Here is an 18,644-nt window from a genome sequence, read left to right on the forward strand (position 1 = left end):
CTAATATGAATTCATCACACGTCAAAGACAGCAGTGACAGCACAGTTGTAGGTTATGTTCTGTAACTTGTCACAAAGATCCTGGTGGGATTTATTTATAAGCTTTTAATAAAATTACTAACGATGTAATATGTGATATTAAAATATAATCCGTAATAACAGAATAGCTAATAAAATTTAGTTTATTTACATTTTAATACTGCAGTGCATTTAAAATTTTAATTATTTTAAAACATTATAGCGCCACCTACCCGAACCATCTAGTACTCAAATTCCTCATATCTCCGCATCGACTTAAATCATTAAGTTAGCTCGTTATTTACAGATGGCGCTTCATCGGCAAATCATGTCACCCGGCACCGTGACGTCACCGATCATCCGATTTTCAAAGTGACACTTGATTCGCCAATAAATGTGAGCTGATTCTGGTTATTTAAAAATACGAAAAAAAGGAGTAGAAAAAGTGCCACAAATTGGGACACTAAAGACTAAAGTGCGTGGAAACGTCGCGGTGAAATGGCCGACAACGACGGCGATCTCAATCCCCCAGGGGATTACAATGTTATGCCAGATTTGGGCGAATTTGATGGTAAGAAAGTTTGTTTATATTATTTGTTTACTGTGATTTTTTGGTTGTTTATTATTCTGTTTGTACTTGTTTCATTCACTTACGTTTAACTTTACCCTACGTGTACAATAGTGGTCTGGAACAAGTTCTGATAGTATGTATAAGTCACTTTAGACTGAGGTCTTCCGGACATTATGAAGCCCTTTAATTTACCTTGTAATAGATTGTTTGAGAACTTAAATATTAAAATCTCTATCCTTCAAGGTCCATAGTTAAATCAGTTTGCTAAAATATGTGTGTTTGAATTGTAGAGATTTTAGCAAGAGACTTGTTTGAAGAAGGTCTTCTTCCAAACATGGAAGAACTCACCAGTCTACCCATGGATTTTGACTTGGATGGAATCCAACATGGGGCCTTCTTAGATCCAAACACTTTATCACCCAATGACAGTGCTTATCAGAGTGACTTTGCTGACAATTTCACAACATTCTCAACTGATGTATCCACCAATTACCAGCCAACTTTACAACCATCCCCAACCTATTTTCAACCTCCTGTTAAACTGGAGACCCAAGTGAAACTTCCTCAAGTTTCCAGTCAGCCTCAGACAGTTCTAATTTCTTCTGCTACAGTTCCACAAAGCAACTCCAGAGTAGTTTACACTACTCTACCCATTCAAACAAATCCGCCCATTATAGTGCGTCAGAGTGCAATCAGCAAGAAGAAGCAGAGCACCAAACAGACCAATAAATCTCCAGTAGTAGTGCAGAAAATTGGGGATCAAATTACGCCAGTAGTGCTACAGGTGCTTATTAGAAAACTTTAAACACCCAATTTGCTAATTTATTTGTTTAATTAAGGCAAAATTAATATCAACTGAAACAGTCACTCCAACTCAGACTGTTATGTACACAACCACCACATCACCATCAAACTTGCATACTTTGCTTAGCACACCCCAAATTTTTACAACAGCAACGTTGCCAGTTGTGGTTGATTCTGAAAATAAAGTAAGTTTGAAAATTCCTAACAGTTTTTACACCAATCGCAAACTACCATTACTAATCAAAATTTAGGTGGCAATAAATCGAATGCCTCAAGGAAAAGAGGTAAAAGTGAAAGAAGTTAAACGTAGCGCCCACAACGCGATTGAAAGGAAATATAGGACCAGCATAAATGATAAAATCATTGAACTGAAAAATATTGTGGTTGGGGAAGAGGCTAAAGTAAGACTTCTGTTATAAAACACTACAAAACTGCAATTCGTAAAACTTTTAGCTGAACAAATCGGCAATTTTGCGTAAAACAATCGATTACATTCGCTTTTTACAAAACTCCAACGCTCGCCTTAAAGATGAGAACATGGCTTTGAAAATGTCAGCTTCAAGCAACACTCTCAAAAGTCTCCTCACCAATACGATTAAGTACGGACCTGAAGATACTCCACCTCATTCTGATATTTCATCTGAACATTCGCTTCCTTCTAGTCCTGAATATGTGACAAACGTCAAAGATGAGAGTGACGATGAGGTCGGTTGTTAATTTCAAACTTTAATTACGGTGATAATGTTGATTGGTTTATCAGGTGGTACCAATATCTAGAGGAATGTTGGATCATTCCAGATTGACGTTGTGCATGTTTATGTTGGCTATGGTTGCCTTCAATCCTTTTGGTTTGGCTTTGAATAAAATTTCTTCTACAGACAGCAGCAGCATACCAGGAGGAAGAACCATTCTAGGATGTAATTTAAAAAAAAAAATTAACTTGTGATTAATTGTTTAAAGCTGTAAATTTTAGGGAGCGAGCAGCAAACTGTATCATTCTCTCCTTCATCTTTGGTGTTATGGTGTTTGAACATTTTCATTCTTTGCTTCTGTTTGATTAAATTGTTTGTTTACGGCGATCCAATTATATCACCCAAATCTAAAGAAGCCCAGAAATACTGGATACATCGTAAACAAGCTGATATTTACCTTCTGGAGGTTGTTCAAAAACGTTTAAGAAGAAGTAATAATATTAAAATAAAATTTTATAGGGTGATAAAGTGAGGGCAAAACAAGAGCTATTGCGGGCATTACAAGCCTACGGAATTACACTGCCTACCAGTCGGTTGGAGTTGTTTTTCTGTTTTTGTTGGCAATTGTTTCGACAATTATTGCACCGATTGTGGATCGGCCGTTATTTGTCTAGGCAAACTGGAGGTCTGTTTATTGATGGGTAAAACTGCTATAATTAGCTTTATTTAATTAGTAGACTTATTCCTGATATTTCAGAATAACGAGGTTCGAGTGTCAAACATCCTGCAAAGAACTCGCCCTGGTATTTAATGATTTGCACAAGGTGCAATTGATGCAAGGGCCCGAGGAAGCTTGTCATTTGTTTGGTTTGACCACGTCTTTAAACGCTCTTAATTTGGCCGAAGCAGCCAAAGTCCGTATCAAACCCATGGACATGATTGATATTTATATAGGCGTGGCTTTACGTATTAAAGCGAGTTTACCTGGATTTCTTCATATTGTTACCAAGTAATAAAATTAGTAAATATTTTACAACGTGTAGCCGGTCAAAGGTTGTGTGAAAAACAAAGTTTTCATTCAACATTTCCGTAAATCTTAGCACAGGGGCAATTTTTGATTGGTCAGAAAACCACAGCTTTCAGCTCGCCAATCAGAAACTACCAACTGTGCTGCAACTGCTGATTTTAACTGGCTTATTTTGGTATTTTTTTGCAGGTATTACTTGGGTTTGGCCAAACTAGCGTCAATAAACTCTTGCGATCCTATTCCCTTGAGATTAAAATGGTTGTTCACCCCTTACGGTTATAAATTTATATTATCCTTCAAATTTGTTAAACAGTATAAATCCAGGAATTTACCGTTCACTAAATTAGGTGATAATGTGGACCCTTTGATCCAGTTAATGAAGGTACTAGTTATACAGGGTGAGTGTATAAATGGTTAGTGATAAAAGCCTTCACTAACCATCCAAAACACTCTCCCTAGTATATTTGGATTTGTACTTTGACCAGTACACTTTAACTAGATCTACCATGAGCATCTTCTGGAAAAAGCCTTGTCAATTCTGGTGGCCCCCGGTCAAAAAAGCGAGCTCAACCAAGACAAAAAAACTGACTTAAACGACGCTCTTACTTATTTAGAATTGCTCAACGATAACACAACAGTGGACGCTATCACTGTCTTTAAAACTGGGGCTGTTTGTACGTACTGACCATATTTAACTAGCAAAAATTGATTAATTCATTTTCGGTAGCTTACAAAGACTACGTGGCCGAATGGTGGGGCACTTTCGTAGCTATAGCCTGCTACTGGCTACTGCAGGAAGAGGACAAAGCCGAAACTTTATACCGGAAATTGGAAAACATTCCGGAAGTTTTGAGTTCCTTGAACGATCCCTTGCCTAAAGCTGTTTTAGCCGCTTTTATGGCTAGACGAAACTATTTAACCGCTAACAACAATCAAAGTACGTCCAAAAAACGAATCCAATGGCAATGCGACTATGCTAGTCAGTTTTTGGCCGACAGCCTCACTTACAGCAGTTGCAAGCGCGAGGACAGCCTAATTTTGGTGAGAAAGTGTGTTATTTTATTAAATCTCAACATTGTCCGTTTTGTGTCCATTTATCTTGGTGCATTGTAGTTGCATTGTACGTTTTGATATGGAGTGCAGTGTTTCTTCAGTGCAAACAAGATTTTTGGAATTACCTGCCAATGATTTTTTTATTTAGGTTTGTAGTATTTGCATAAATTTTAGCACTGTTGGTATATAGTTGGTGACTGGTCAAGAAAGAGCAGCAAAGTGAACGCTGCTTTTTTTGACCACAAACTTCTTGAAGGCGGCTATAAGAATTTATAAAGTTACCATTCATATCTCGGAAACTAATGACGATAGATTTTTTCTAATTACGTCATCGTGTTTTACGTAAAAAAGTGCCTTAATAATGTCGTAGTTTCAAAACTCTCTTTGGCTTTGTTAAAGATGGTTTAAAATGCAGCCTCTGACGTTTTCCCAATTTTCCGGAAAACGGAGAAAGATAATTTAATTTGGAAAACGGAAATAAGTTTCACATAAAATTCTCTAAAACTTTCCCCATTTAACCGACTCTGTAGCTCTTACGGTTACAGAGATTCCAATACATGTAGAACCAATTTGGGACACACTGTATATAGGTGTGCTGAGATTTAGGCAAATGTACTAACATTGAGTTTTTTAATCTGATTGAACTTTTTGTGTAGTTATCACAATTGGTAATCTGCGATTGGTTGTTGGAAACCAAAACTTCTTTATGGGAGGACAGTGTAAGTGAATCTTCCAATTTACCGGCCTCCAATAGCTGCCTCACTTCCTTTAACAAGGATTTGGCTTCACTCAAATTGTTGGCTCAACATTTACCAGTGAGTGATACTTATTTTAATAAATACCTGTATACACCATGCTTTTTACTGTAGTTTGCACTGTCCCGTGTATTTTTATATGAAGCTACTCTACGATTAATGGCCGGTGCGGCCCCAGGTCGAACCCAGCAATTATTAGACCGAAGTTTGAGACACAGACACGGAAAAAGTTCGATTATTTGCGGAAAAGGTGAGATTACAAGAATCAAACCGAACTTCAGCTTTAACACTGTTTTAAAGGGGATAAAAACAACCAAGAAATGGGTAGTGATAGACAACACGCCACTGCACTATACATGGCTTGTAAACACCTTCCCGGTCAGTTACTCTCCACCCCTGGTGAGAGAGTGGGAATGTTGATGGAGGCGGCTAAAACGCTGGAACGTATTGGTGATCAAAAACAGCTGCAAGATTGTTATAAGTTGATGAAAACTTTGGGAACGAACGCTGTAATAACTAATTAAGTTTATTACTGAAACCTAGCTTCAGTGTTGTATATATTATTTTATTTAAATCACATTTTTTATAAATTTGTTTTCCACATAGACACTTTTTTTAAAAGTTATAAAAACAATGTTAATTGTAATATTATTTATTTTGAATTAATCAACTTTGCTGAAATAATCTGTTATGCGTTTCTTTGACTGACTTAATGTTTCGTGTTTTGTTTTGCTTTCCTCTACCACCACGACTTCTTCTAAAGGTGGATCAACTACATCTGGTTTTTTAACTGTAACATACTGGTCGATAATATCAAAAACGCTTTTAGGTTTGGAATCCGTTTTCTCTTCTACATCCATGTTTGATTGGTTTCCGTTTCCGTCCAACATGTCGAATATCCGGCCGATATCCGTTTTAGGTAATTTATCTTGGATGTTATGGCTCTTAGTTTTTTGAGTAGAAAGTCTGACGTAAACTCGTTTTTTAGGCGATTCCGGTTGACTTGAAGCTATCACATCCTCTGATGATGCTGTGGAAGATTGAGACGGAGTTTCATCCACCTCCATACTAGATTCTTCCTGGTTAGACTTTACAGTCTGTAATTTTGGCTAGAAATCACTTAATTAAACATTGGCAAGATGATAACCTGAACTAACCTTTTTCCTTGAAGCTGTGTTGAAAAAGTCACTTATAGTAGGCTGTTTTTTACTGTCGAAATACGCCTGTTGGATAAAAGAGTACAGCCGATCTTCTTCCAGATTTCTTATGCCAAATTGGCACAGAAACCTCCACAGTTGCACTACAAATCGCATTCAAAAATAAACTTTATGGTTATTGTTAGAGACAAACCTATAGTGATTTTGTTTTGTCCTAAGAATAAGTGAAGATTATAGAAACTATCCATCAACTCATCATCACCAAACGAAAAATAAACCAAGTCCCTACCACTTGCGCTGCAAGCCATCAGTTGGATTAAGGTTTTGAGTTGTTTGCTACCCTGAAAGGCACCACAACCCCAATTTCCTGTTGCCACGGGGGCCAAGTTGGTTTTTTCTCGGCTACTAAAGCCAACATAAGCCTGTAAGAGATGTTATGTAATAATGTTACTTGTTAATAAGACGGTAATGGTACCTTGTTTAGTTCGCGCAACATTAAAGATGAATGAAACTGATCTTTCGATTTACTGAAATGAGTCGCGTCTATGACGCAAATTGTTGTTTTTTTTCTGCCGTAAGGGTCGTAAGGAGTGGCGTCTTCATGGTCACCAGCCCACTCAAACGAGTCTCCATATCCTGTATACTTATTGTATCTTTCAGCTCCTGTAAAATGTTCATTTTTTTGTCTAAAATAATGTACTAAAACTCTCTCTTATACCAGTAATGATAACCGCTTCTCCATTCCCTAGTTGCTCTACAAATAATCGACTCACGATTAATTCCGGACATATCACAAATCTAATTTCTTCCTGAACACAACCGTAACGTAATACTCCACCGCCGATATTCCTACAATATGACAGACTTGCTGTTTTAAGTCCACTTAAAATTAACCAGTCCACATAAATAGCTACCTATTTGCAAAATCCACCTGCAAAAAACCGAGTCCATTGTCTTCAATGGTACCCTCGCTGGTAATATGTACCTTCGTGTTGCCTAAATTCGTTTCTAAATTGTCCCATCTGGGCATGTTTGCTCGCGGAATCATTTTCCGTTCAAAAGTTATTACACCCACGGGATCTAAAAAGAGGAATATTGTATTGTGAAAATTCTACTGGGTTGGGCCTTGTAAAATAACCGGCTACATAATAAACCAATAAAAAAGTTGAAATTAGGGTCCTATCGACCCAAATCCATTCAGAAACTGTAAACTCCATAAAACATGAAAATCTAGTTTAAGGTCAGGTAGACGCTAAAAGTATACTTTTGTCAGTAGTAAAAGAACGTTACTACAGTAAACTACTGAACTTATTTTTACTCTAAACATGCGGCAAAAGACGTTGTGCGTGATTTTTACTGTTTTACTTGTACAAAGTAGTGTATCACTGGAATTTGACTGGATAGACCAGCAAGTTAAAGACCAGTTAACAGAGGAAGTAACGACGAGTCGGTGTATTTGTGTTCCCTATTATCAGTGTAAAGATTCCTTTGAACTGGCCGGCAAAGACAATGTGAAAACAAAAAACCTTGTGAATTTGGATGAAAATTTCAATCGGTGCACCGGCTATTTGGAAGTGTGTTGTCGAGTGGAATGCGGCATGCAAGGAAACGTGTTTACATCCACTTTCGTAAACCGAGTGGCCCAAAATCGTATACTAGGAAACGTAGAATCGGCTGATTTTGCCGAATTTCCATGGATGTTGGGCATTAGGAAAGGAATGAAGTATCGGTGTGGTGGTTCTCTAATACATCCAAAGGTAAATATTTTTTTGCTATTTATAAACAACTTTACAATCATCAGTTTCAAAAATACATTTTTATTTCTAGGTCGCTTTAACAGCCGCTCATTGCGTATATTCCAAAGGTGAATATACGGTAAGAGCAGGCGAATGGCACTGGAACCACACCAAAGAACCGCTACCGCACCAAGACAGACAAGTAGAAAGCATCAAAATCCATCCCCAATTCAACTCTGAACAACTAAGCAACGACATCGCTCTTTTGGTGCTCAGTCATGCTTTTCTGCTAACTGACAATGTTGGAATTGTTTGCCTACCACCCAGACATCTACACTTGGACACCAAAAGATGTAAAACGTCAGGATGGGGTAAGAACTCCCCTAACGGGCAATACCAACCATTGCTGAAGAAACTTGAACTTCCGATAGTCCCAAGACAAAAGTGTGTGAATACTTTACGTAAAACGACCAGTTTGGGGCCCTGGTTTACTTTACATGAAAGTTTTATGTGCGCTGGTGGAGAACATTTGCGAGATACTTGTAGAGGCGACGGGGGAAGTCCCTTAATTTGTCCGGTTTTTGGACAAACTGGACGGTATGAACAGGTGGGGATTGTGTCATGGGGTATTAAGTGTGGGACTGTACCGAATGTACCAGGAGTGTATGTAAATGTATTGTTATTTTTAGACTGGATTGACTTGGAAATGATTAAGCTTAATTTAAATATTGAGGTTTATAAGTACAACTAAAGTTGCAGTGAGTAAACGGGCTGAAACAGACTTACCATTTTGTGTGACTCTCCTAAAGTAGTTACAAATACTCTTCAGTTTTTCACAAACGCATTGTTTGCGATTTGGTCTTTGAAATGCTGAGAATAAGCTAAAATTACACTTTTATTAGGCACACAAAATGCTGTTATTTATGGAAAAACAAACCTAACAAAATTCACGCCTGGGTAACTCATGGCCGTATTTTTCTTCCATGGAAACGTGCACAAAAAAGCGTTGGCCAAAAGACTGGATACTTGCAACTGAGACATGCTTAAAGACCTATTGTGATTTTGTTTTAATAGAGGTATACCACAGGGTAACAGCTCTGGCAGTCTTAAAGCCAAAGCAATGATTTTCGGCAATAAATGTGCAAAAAAATGAACTGACTCTTCTCTATCCATTTCCTGCAACTCATCTGACGGTAACGACTGTTCAGAAGAAATTAAACGGTCGTACCTCGCTTAAAAAATACTTTAAAGCATCAAACTTAGGAAGATTGCTGTTGTAACTATTGATGGCAGATTCAAACTCTTCAAATGTGTTTATAGGGTGTGATAAAGCTTCTCTAATCATTTTCCATCTTTCTTTAATTAAGTCCGAGTGGTTCTGGGCAAAATAAAGTAACAAAATTATGATAAATTACATCATAAGAAAAAATTACATATAATTTTTTTGTCACCAATTTATTGTAAACTTACTAAATTACGGACGTCATGCATATTTATACAGATAGTCATACAGACATAATAGTGCAAATCTTACCTCCTGGACACAAAACAAATTTTTGTCACTGTAAGGCATTCGAACATGATCATTGTCCCATAAAAAGACATCCTTAGACTTGTGCGGTCTTGGTGGACTATTTAATGAAACAGGCAAGTCGTGCAATACCCAATGATATTTGGAAGGTACCAAAGGGGTGACGGCAAACGACCAAGGGCCCTTTCCCTTACATAAATCGTTTAGACTGGTACCTCTCCACTTTTGAGTGTCAGTGCGATTTTCCGTAGCACTTTCTTCCATTGTTCGATTTCAGTTTTTCCTTAAAACAAATAAATATTAGACTGAATAGAACTGTTTACATGTTAATCACTGAATTATTACAATCACTATTACTAATGAATTAATTTAGTTTGTTTTTGTTTTGATTTAGTTTTTATAGGTTAGGTTGTTGCTGACATTGACGTAAAATTAATTCAACAGAAGAAAAGAACACATGTAAGCAACATAACCTCAGTGACTTTGAGGTTAGGTTAAATCTTGGTTGTTTTGATTTTTACCCTTTTTTATTTTTTTGATATTATGTATTATTTACAATGAAATAATGCTACAAAAGTAAAAATGGGTCTTAGTGAAACTGTGCTACTATTTTTTTATGTTGTGTCAATATTCCTTTTCACCTTTTTCCTGCAACACACCCTAACATTAACTGAGTGCTTCTATAATTTAATTAACAATAATGAGGATCTCCTAGTATTTGACTATATAGTGGGTAAGTAAACTGCTTTTTAGCATGCTTTTATTTAATACAACATAGTTGGAGGAGGATCAGCAGGTGCTATATTAGCCAACAGGCTGTCTAGTAATAATAAAAATAAAGTTCTCCTCTTGGAAGCTGGGAGAGACATTGCAGACTTTTTGCATGTACCGTCTATGGGGCTGTTGCTGCAGCCAACCTCGTACAATTGGGGATACAAAACTGAACCCCAAGTAAATGCTTGCAAAGCATTTAAGAATAATGTAAGACTTTTGGTTGCAAAATTAAACAATGTGTTTTGAGTGTTTGATTAGGTGTGTTTATGGCCTATGGGTAAGGTTTTGGGTGGTACTGGAATGCTGAATAACATGCTGTATGTACGTGGACATAAGGATGATTTTGATGAGTGGTTTAAAGACAATGAGGATTACAACTATTTGGATATTTTGAACTATTTTAAGAAGCTAGAGGCAAATTATGAAAACCAAACATATGGTTGCTGTTACACATTTTAAATTTCTGGTTAGTACAGCATGATATTTTAGAACTAAACAAACCAATATATGTGAGGGATTTGGTCTTTAAGACTGAGTTGCAAAATGTTGTACTGAATGCTGCTTCCAGTATGGGGTACAACACTTTTGATACTGACTTGAACTGTAATTTAGGTACTCAATTAGCTGGTTACCAAAATTGTGTCTTGCATGTTTAAGTTTGTATAGGTTTTAGCAAGCCAAAGGCCAACCTTTATAAAGGCCAAAGATGGACAGGGGCAAACTATATTAAAAAACATCCACATAGCAATTTAGAAGTGAAAACTAACAGTTTTGTGGATCAGGTATGAACTATTGAATTAAAGTGTTTAACTCTGTTTATTAGGTAGTTTTAGAGTCAAATTTTGAGGCAAAAGGTATAACCTACACATATTATGGTCATAAATACACAGCATTTGCAAATAAAGGAGTAATATTAGCTGCAGGAGTTATAGGGTCTCCTAAAATATTGATGCTTTCTGGTATAGGTCCTAAGGAACATTTAGCTTCTCTGGGTATTTCTACAGTTGCTGATCTTCCTGTAGGTGATAATCTGCAAGATCATGTAACTACAGGTGTGCAGTTTGTGATCTTACTGTACTCATTTTTAAGCTCTGTTGCTTTGAAGGGTTTGATCTAATATTACTTAACCACACACTAAATACTGGAATACAGTCTATGCTTTCAATTTCTTCAGTGTGGAGTTATTTTAGTCAGGGCTCTGGCCCTTGGACTACTACAGGATGTGATGCTATGGCCTTTTTCAAAATCAAACAAAACATTACAGAATTTCAGTCCAATAGGCCTGACATACAATTTATGGTGATGCCTGTAGGGATTACTGAAGATAAAGGTCATTATTTACGACACCTTATTGGTAAGACTTAAAACATTAAACCACCCTCAATTTTATTCAGAGATGTGTTTAGGAGTATCAGATATAATATGGACAAAATATTATTCCAAAATCAACCAAACAGCATTAACCATTTTACCGGTCCTCTTGCACCCAAATAGTAGGGGGTACATGCGGTTGCAGGGTAAAAACCCACATTTACCACCTTTAATTAACCCCCAATACCTGTCTGACTATAATGATGTGGATTTACTTATTAACGGAATTAAACTGGTTAAGGAGTTAGTGGAGACTGAAGAGTTTCGCGCTTTTGGTGCTCAATTTAACACTATACACTTCCCTGGTAACAAAATTCACTTTATCTGATGTGATTGTCTAGAACTAGTTTTATTCAGGGTGCGAACAGTATATGTTCAACACTAAACCATACTGGGAATGTTATCTGAAGTATGTAAGTTTTTCTGCTTACCACCCAGTGGGGACATGCAAAATAGGGTCTGCAAAAGACCCTACTACTGTAGTAGATTTCAATTTTAAGGTTTGTGGTTTTATAATAAGCATCTAAGCGAATCACAGCATTGTTCATAGTTTGTGATTGGTCAAGAAAAAGCTGTTTTTTGACACTCACACAGATGCTGGACATGCGGAATTACTTAACCACGAATGTATACATTTACAGGTGAAAGGAATGAACAAATTGTATGTTGTGGATGGTTCAGTGTTGCCAACTTTACCAAGTGGTAATTCAAACGGTCCTATATTAATGTTGGCTGAAATGGCTGCTGATTTGATTAGTAAAGAGGACTATTTAGGTGGCAAAAAGTGTTCAAAGTTTGATATACTAGTTCCTAGAGTCATATGTTAAAAAGTGTATTATTCAATATTATTTGATTTGTTATAAAGTTTCTTTTCAAATTAAGGCAAACAAAAATGCACTAAAAGTCTTTTAATAATAGATATATTAACATCATCAGGAATTTTATTTATGGGCATGACGCAGATACAGAGGCATTAACTGATGAGGACATAATATTTGTTTTATTATCACAGGGCCGGAATTATTCAAATTTAACGACGAAAATAATCAGTATTTTCCACTTAATTTATTTACACATAAAATAATCTCCTGTTACAACCCTTCATATATTAATATAGCTCTCCTTAACTTCTTAGTATTGGAATTCTAATTTTCACTAGGCAACCTGTTGATGATTTATTTACGCCTTGGGCACGCTGAATTTAGGCAGGCAAAGACCGAATTTGCTTTCGATTCCCGAGAAAATTGGTACCGATACCGAGTATCCTCCTATGTGGTCAGGATTCGATTGTGCTTTGTCTCCTGCTATTGACGGCACTTTGAATTCCGAACCCGAGGGTCGACTGCAAGTAAACCCCATGTAAAGTAATTTTTAGAGGTGTTTTAAACCAATTTACCTTCCACCAAAGTCAACATAGAGTACCCGTTGTAGGACTTCATAAGTTAGTAAAGTTACACCAAATTGTGGGGACGACCTGAATACACGAGCTGGAAACTTTTTGTTTAGTACCTTGTAAAAGTTTTTTCAAACTGAATGCTGACCAATTGATCCTTTCCAGAAAGCTCTAAATCCTTCTTCAGCGTAAATTTTTCTGGTTGCGTCCAGTACGCCACTGTACGTAGTTTGTCCCGCTCTGGCCACCACTTGTAAACGAGTTTTGATGACGTCAGCAGGGGTTACTAAAGAGGCCGCAGGTACACCAGCGATAGCTCCGGCAAGTAAAAGGGTTAAGGGATGATTGTAACCACTCTCATCCGCTAGACTGTTGATAAAATTGTTTTCAAAAAAGTTGATTAGGATTTTTTTTTTCTACGAACCTGGATTTAGTGTGCGCATACGCAGGAAAGTAAATAGCGCTGAATGGTACATCTCTGAGCAGACAAGCCCTGGCTCCTTTGTACAACCCGAACAACCCTAATTCCTTAACTACAGACCAGGCTCGGACTTTGGCGCCACCAGCAATTTCACCCGCTACTTGTAACCGAATTTTTACGATTTCCAACGGATTCGTAAAGATTACTTGTGACCCGCCAGCCTAAAGAACTCATTAACTGTCAGAAGTTATTGAGAAAAATGTTAAAAACTTACACACGATCCAGATAAAATTTCTCCATAAAGAGGAATGGCACCATTTTTGTCTGTAAATTTATCCCTAACAAAATCGTTGACCTATACAAACCACACAAGTTGAAAAAAATATTTTTTTAGGTAACGTTCAGAAACTTACAGTTAACTTAATGGCTTTTTCGGGTGCCACTCCCAATAATTGCGGCACCAGCCCTCGGTACAGACCGAACACGCCCTCGTGTCTGATAACTTTTTTGAAACAATCGAAACTGTTACGGTACATCAGTTCGCCGATAAAGGAACCGGTACGTTGGTTTTGCATTCGAGTTTTTACTAAATCGATCGGATATACTGCGGTGGCCCCAACAGCTACAAAAATGAGTTAAAACTATTATTTTAAGAAGTAATAAAGAAGAGTAAGAGACTGATTTTTTTAATGAATGCATTTGACCCAAGCTAGTGATTTGTACAAAAAAACTAAACATGAAAACAACTCATAGTAACTAACTAACTAACTAACACTTTAAGTGGCAGCAAAACCTTACACGTAATACGTTATTTCATCACCTGCACATGCAAAAATAACGTTGCTGTCCGTCAACGGACGGTGCCATATACTGATATGGCTCCGTTTTTCTGTGCAAGTGAGCGGAGATCCTTTTATTTTTATGGTTTCGATCCTATCCGTCTTTTTGACGGTACGGTCCGGAACGTGCCGTGACGTATCTTTACGGGCTATAACGTGTACGTTATACGCAACCCGCAAACAGGTTTCTGTCAATCAACGTTTTATGATTCATGTCATTTTTCTAACCAAACATGGAATATAATCAGATTTCAAATTGCACTTTAGATTTACAAAAGAGTTAGATTTACATTTGGCAAGGGAAGTTTATGGGCAAAACCCATATGAAGACCTTAAGAGATGGGAGAGCCATAGAGCTCTTTTCTTATTACTATATTATTTTCATTATTCAAGTGCATAAGCAGCAAATCATCCAAGTCGTCTTCATTTAACAGATGTCCTGACTTATAAAGTGTAAGATGAAATTTAAAACGAACTTAAAGTCAGTTTTAAGATAAACGCAAAATCTTTAAATACGTACGTCATCTTGATTATAACGTATTATGTCTGCCTGTCACTTAAAGTGTCTATTGAGTGAGCTCTTAAACTTCTAGAATGATTTCATTTGATTATTAAAAATTGTTTGTTTTTTCAAGACTTGAAATGAAATCTAGTTACACTGCATCCCAAAAACCCACACCTGTTTAGTTAGTGCTGATGTCAAATAATGAAAGTGTTACACACAACACCAACAAAACTCTTACTTACTTACCTCCGGCTACTGAACCTAACGTGAAACGATAACTACTCTCAAGTATTTGAATTAGTACACCCCTCTCCTCTGGACTCTAAAATTATGCAAAGGCAAAAAAACCTATCTTAACTTTCTGCTTTAATTCCATTCGTCGATTTGTATCAATTTTAAAGTTTTGACTAAAGAAAAACTTACTGAAACAGCGTGAATTTCCGCCAATCTGTTGGTAATCTGCTTAAAATACTGTTCAGGAGCGATGGCATAGAGATCATTGTACACGATACGCCTAAAAACAGGAAAAAATAATTTGTAAAGAGGTAATATTCAAAGCAGGTTCGTAGAACGAACCCTTCAGGAGGATAATCCTCTCTGTGCAAACATCTACGTTTTCCCCAACAAAAAGAGCAGCGTAAAAACACAAACAAGAACGCAATAGGTAAGTGAATTTCAAAATAAAGGTTAGGTGTAAGCCAAACTAAGAGCTAGGAAGTAAGAAAGTTGAACTGTACCCAGTTTGATGTAGGACGTCCACCAAATGGAAGAGTATGTCAACTTCCAAAGGCGTCATCTGGGACATGGCCTGTGCGGAATGCATAAACTCTTCCTTACTAACTTCCTGAGCACGATGACCGTTAGTCACGTTGAGGTAGATACGTTTCACTAACTCCATATTATTGAGCAGTGTATTGAAGGCTATAAAATAGGGAAAACTAACTCGTCTGCCTTGAGTTTCCCCTTGAACAGCCTGTCAAGAGCGCACAATCAAAAAACCAGTCAAAATATAAAAAAAAACGAGTTAATAATACCTCAATCAAATGAGATTGCACTTCTTTGGTGAGCAAGTGGCTCTTGATGCTGACCATGATGTCCTGAAAATCCAAAACAGAAATAAAACCAGAACCGTCTTTGTCGGCTCGCCTAAAACCTTCAATGGCGTACTCCTCGTGGAAATCGTGTAAGAATTGGCTGAACTCGTTGTACGAAACTAAACGCTGTTTATTTTTACCGAAGTATAATTGTAAGAAAGGGGAATCCATGTTGAAGGGGATGCGTTGGTGGAGTTCGGTTTTTTTCATTACCTCCACGAATTCCTCTAAAATTCACCACAATTTATTAAACTTGCTTGCTTGAACAAATGACTTAACATGCATTGACTCTGATGGTATATCAAAGCATTGTTCGTAGTTTCTGATTGGAATTGTGAAACTACAAACAGTGCTACAATTTAAGCAAATATTACCAGGAGCTTAAATTATGCTCAAAAATTATTAAGGTTTTAATCCCTTAGCCCTATAAAATTCAATATGTACCACCAAGGGCACTAAGACATTTGAAAACAAGGAAAATAATAATAAAGTTTGCAGCACAGGTAAAATTTGGCAACCAACACTGAAAAATGTCTCAAAAGTAAAAGTACAACATTGTGTTTGTTTGTACCGGTCAAAAGTAAAACTTGACCTAGTTGTGACCTTTCCAAGGTTACCTACAGAAGGTAAACAAAAAAAAACTTACGGAAGCTGACCATGCCATTGCCATTGGTGTCGAACAGCTGAAAAGCCGTTTTGTACAGGGCGTCCGGGAAACATAACAGACCTTCGAAAGCTTGAAATTCCGAATAGGAAATTAGGCCATCTTTGCTGGTGTCCACGATCCCCGTTAAAAGTCTTGCGGTGTCCTGGTTGTAGTCTTTCTCCTCCAGCAATCCCAGATAGTTGACGATAAAGTCATGGGCGGTCATAAACTTTTCGCCGTTTTTCTCTACGGTGGCGTATTTGTTGAACACATCGGACAGTTGGGCGGCATTGGCCCTTTTTAGGTATCCGCCACCCTGTAAATCACAGATTTACTTAAACAAAATCGAACCAGACACTTTCACAGACCTCTAGGATCGGTACGTTATTTGTGGCCATGTTACACTTGGAATGCGAGAGGAAAAAACTGACAAAAATCAAGTTCGGGTATTTTTTTGGGAAAAACAATTCGAAAATCGCGACCCGTGCGTTGCTTACATCACGTTATTTTCGTAGTTGGAGAGTTTAAAATAGCACTAAGGTTGTTCGCATAACGCTGAAAAATAAACTACGCCAGCAATGTATCGCGGATTGGGTAAAATGGGTGCAAACATAAGTGAACAGTATAAAATTGTAAAACGTCATTATTAGTTGAATCAAATGAAGGTGACAGAACGCACAAAAGGTGATAAAACCAAAAAGAAAACACAATACAGGTGAGTCAATGCTTTTTGTGTCATCATAGTATTTTGCTGTTTTTTCTAAAAAGTCTCTCAAAAATTCCAGTGTTATATGTGTATTGTAATAATTTTAGAGTTGGTTTGTTAATGATAACAATTCCGCAAATCCACATGTTAAACATTTGCGCAAATCTTAAGACAGTGGGTAGTTTGTGATTGGTCAAAAAAAAAACAGCTTTCAGCTGGCTGCCTTTTCTTGACCAATCACAAACGACGAACAGTGCTGTGGCTTTTTGAGAAAAAAGTTTTCATATGTTACAAATTAGAGAACATTACAGCTTAATATGATTAATGACAAATTACACTGTCCTTCATAAATTGAACAAATCTTGGATGTACTGTAGCTAGACAAGCAGAATTTATAACAAACTATCCACCGCCTAACATTTCATATAAATCTACCATCATTATAACAACTTTATTGTAACAATTAGACTGTAATTCTCACCGTATTTGCGCGTGACAATGGACTCATATTACGGCACCGTTAAAAGGATCAAACCCAACAAAATCACAGGACCAATTAAAAAAATGCAATTTTTACTGTTTTCCCTTACACACACACAACTTATCTGTCACGTTTTACATGCTTGGAAACAGTGTAAGTGCAAAACGAAAAAGTGAATCGCTGGAGGATTAAAATTCCCAGTTATCAATGATCGTCATTAAGGTTACGCAATGAATTTAACGTTCTTGTTTGCCACACGAAATTATTTTTAAATTTGCCATATCTATTTGCCACAATGTTTTGTTGTGCTTGCCTGTGATAATGTGATTAGAGTATTATTTGCTTAAAACCAATTTTGGTTAAAAAAAAAAAATTGTACAAATTGTAGAGTAGTAAATGGTATTTTAATTGTATCTAACCATCAACATCCATCTTTATTACAAACAGATTCAATTGAATTGAAATATACAGGGTGTTCAAAGCAAAAAAATTGTTTTGTTGTTCTCAAGCATTTTATAATAGAACTTTACTAAAATTTAAAGCTCTATTTGGCTTGAAGTTCTAAGGTTGCCATTAGAGATTATCGACCCCCTTTTTCTACACTACCACAGGTCTCAAGTAATTATCATTATTTAAATTTTTCTAACAGCCCTAAAGTTACTAATTTTAGCAATTCTCAGTATCTGAATTCTTGAAAAACTACAAATTGCCACCTTTACAGACATTTTGAACCTTTTTACTAGTTTTGTTGACAGGAGCCTTTCTTAAAATCTTGGACACTTTTATTATACTTTTAGGCTTACCTCTTGACATGACGCAGTCCAAACAGACAAAACCTTGTCCATTGTACTAATAAAGTGTTAAAGGGTTCCCACTACGCCAATTAAACTACAAAAAAATTATGTTTTTGTTAAAAAATCGGTTTACGTGTATTGACGTTGGAACGTGATTTTGGGTTTGGATAACCGAAGGCCGGAAAGACAAATTTTATTGTCTTTCGAATTGATTTTGAAGTAAAAAGTGTTTTTTGGTAAAAAAAAGTGTTTTTAATTTTTTTTAGTGACCTTTTTT

The 18,644-nt window shown here is 36.8% G+C and overlaps 5 protein-coding genes across 11 annotated transcripts; 3 read left to right on the top strand and 2 right to left on the bottom strand.

The window, feature by feature from the left end:
- The first annotated feature begins 381 nt into the window (after positions 1 to 381).
- SREBP (Sterol regulatory element binding protein) lies at positions 382 to 5,603 on the top strand. The gene is made up of 15 exons (XM_081982157.1): positions 382 to 588; positions 879 to 1,372; positions 1,428 to 1,577; positions 1,644 to 1,793; positions 1,846 to 2,097; positions 2,153 to 2,309; positions 2,366 to 2,550; positions 2,604 to 2,785; positions 2,842 to 3,093; positions 3,301 to 3,493; positions 3,611 to 3,785; positions 3,839 to 4,152; positions 4,821 to 4,979; positions 5,034 to 5,169; positions 5,220 to 5,603. Exons 1-15 carry the CDS (start codon positions 516 to 518, stop codon positions 5,441 to 5,443), a joined length of 3,096 nt encoding a protein of 1,031 aa, XP_081838283.1. The 5' UTR covers positions 382 to 515; the 3' UTR covers positions 5,444 to 5,603.
- Parg (Poly(ADP-ribose) glycohydrolase) lies at positions 5,556 to 9,744 on the bottom strand. 3 transcript variants are annotated; one of them, XM_081982201.1, is made up of 11 exons: positions 9,689 to 9,744; positions 9,347 to 9,626; positions 9,041 to 9,190; positions 8,750 to 8,988; positions 8,599 to 8,693; positions 6,991 to 7,156; positions 6,795 to 6,925; positions 6,552 to 6,739; positions 6,270 to 6,498; positions 6,077 to 6,219; positions 5,556 to 6,028 (listed from the first exon to the last, which is right to left on the bottom strand). In XM_081982201.1, exons 2-11 carry the CDS (start codon positions 9,605 to 9,607, stop codon positions 5,582 to 5,584), a joined length of 2,049 nt encoding a protein of 682 aa, XP_081838327.1. In that variant the 5' UTR covers positions 9,608 to 9,626; positions 9,689 to 9,744; the 3' UTR covers positions 5,556 to 5,581. The 3 variants fall into 3 exon arrangements, with proteins under 3 accessions (XP_081838327.1, XP_081838329.1, XP_081838326.1); XM_081982203.1 differs by having other exon boundaries at positions 6,366 to 6,498; positions 9,347 to 9,742; XM_081982200.1 differs by having other exon boundaries at positions 9,347 to 9,742.
- On the top strand, positions 7,282 to 8,966 carry LOC145730817 (phenoloxidase-activating factor 2-like). Its single transcript, XM_081982245.1, has 2 exons — positions 7,282 to 7,833; positions 7,904 to 8,966. Exons 1-2 carry the CDS (start codon positions 7,402 to 7,404, stop codon positions 8,561 to 8,563), a joined length of 1,092 nt encoding a protein of 363 aa, XP_081838371.1. The 5' UTR covers positions 7,282 to 7,401; the 3' UTR covers positions 8,564 to 8,966.
- A 62-nt stretch (positions 9,745 to 9,806) lies between the features above and the next one.
- Positions 9,807 to 12,420, top strand: LOC145730790 (glucose dehydrogenase [FAD, quinone]-like). Of its 5 annotated transcripts, none has more exons than XM_081982209.1 (10): positions 9,807 to 10,076; positions 10,128 to 10,324; positions 10,376 to 10,556; positions 10,607 to 10,729; positions 10,784 to 10,899; positions 10,941 to 11,169; positions 11,223 to 11,471; positions 11,512 to 11,793; positions 11,846 to 11,988; positions 12,130 to 12,420. In XM_081982209.1, exons 1-10 carry the CDS (start codon positions 9,926 to 9,928, stop codon positions 12,313 to 12,315), a joined length of 1,857 nt encoding a protein of 618 aa, XP_081838335.1. In that variant the 5' UTR covers positions 9,807 to 9,925; the 3' UTR covers positions 12,316 to 12,420. The 5 variants fall into 5 exon arrangements, with proteins under 5 accessions (XP_081838335.1, XP_081838339.1, XP_081838334.1 ...); XM_081982213.1 differs by having other exon boundaries at positions 9,808 to 10,076; positions 10,122 to 10,324; positions 11,292 to 11,471; XM_081982208.1 differs by having other exon boundaries at positions 9,812 to 10,076; positions 10,122 to 10,324.
- Positions 12,393 to 18,563, bottom strand: aralar1 (calcium-binding mitochondrial carrier protein aralar1). Its single transcript, XM_081982204.1, has 12 exons — positions 18,377 to 18,563; positions 16,387 to 16,702; positions 15,681 to 15,967; positions 15,384 to 15,619; positions 15,070 to 15,160; positions 14,893 to 14,968; positions 13,716 to 13,924; positions 13,577 to 13,657; positions 13,306 to 13,523; positions 13,030 to 13,250; positions 12,885 to 12,975; positions 12,393 to 12,830 (listed from the first exon to the last, which is right to left on the bottom strand). Exons 1-12 carry the CDS (start codon positions 18,416 to 18,418, stop codon positions 12,668 to 12,670), a joined length of 2,031 nt encoding a protein of 676 aa, XP_081838330.1. The 5' UTR covers positions 18,419 to 18,563; the 3' UTR covers positions 12,393 to 12,667.
- Between the last annotated feature and the right edge of the window lie 81 nt (positions 18,564 to 18,644).

This window comes from Ips typographus, linkage group LG6 (assembly GCF_016097725.1).
Source record: "Ips typographus isolate SLU linkage group LG6, UJ_Ityp_2.0, whole genome shotgun sequence".
Classification (NCBI taxonomy): domain Eukaryota; kingdom Metazoa; phylum Arthropoda; class Insecta; order Coleoptera; family Curculionidae; genus Ips; species Ips typographus.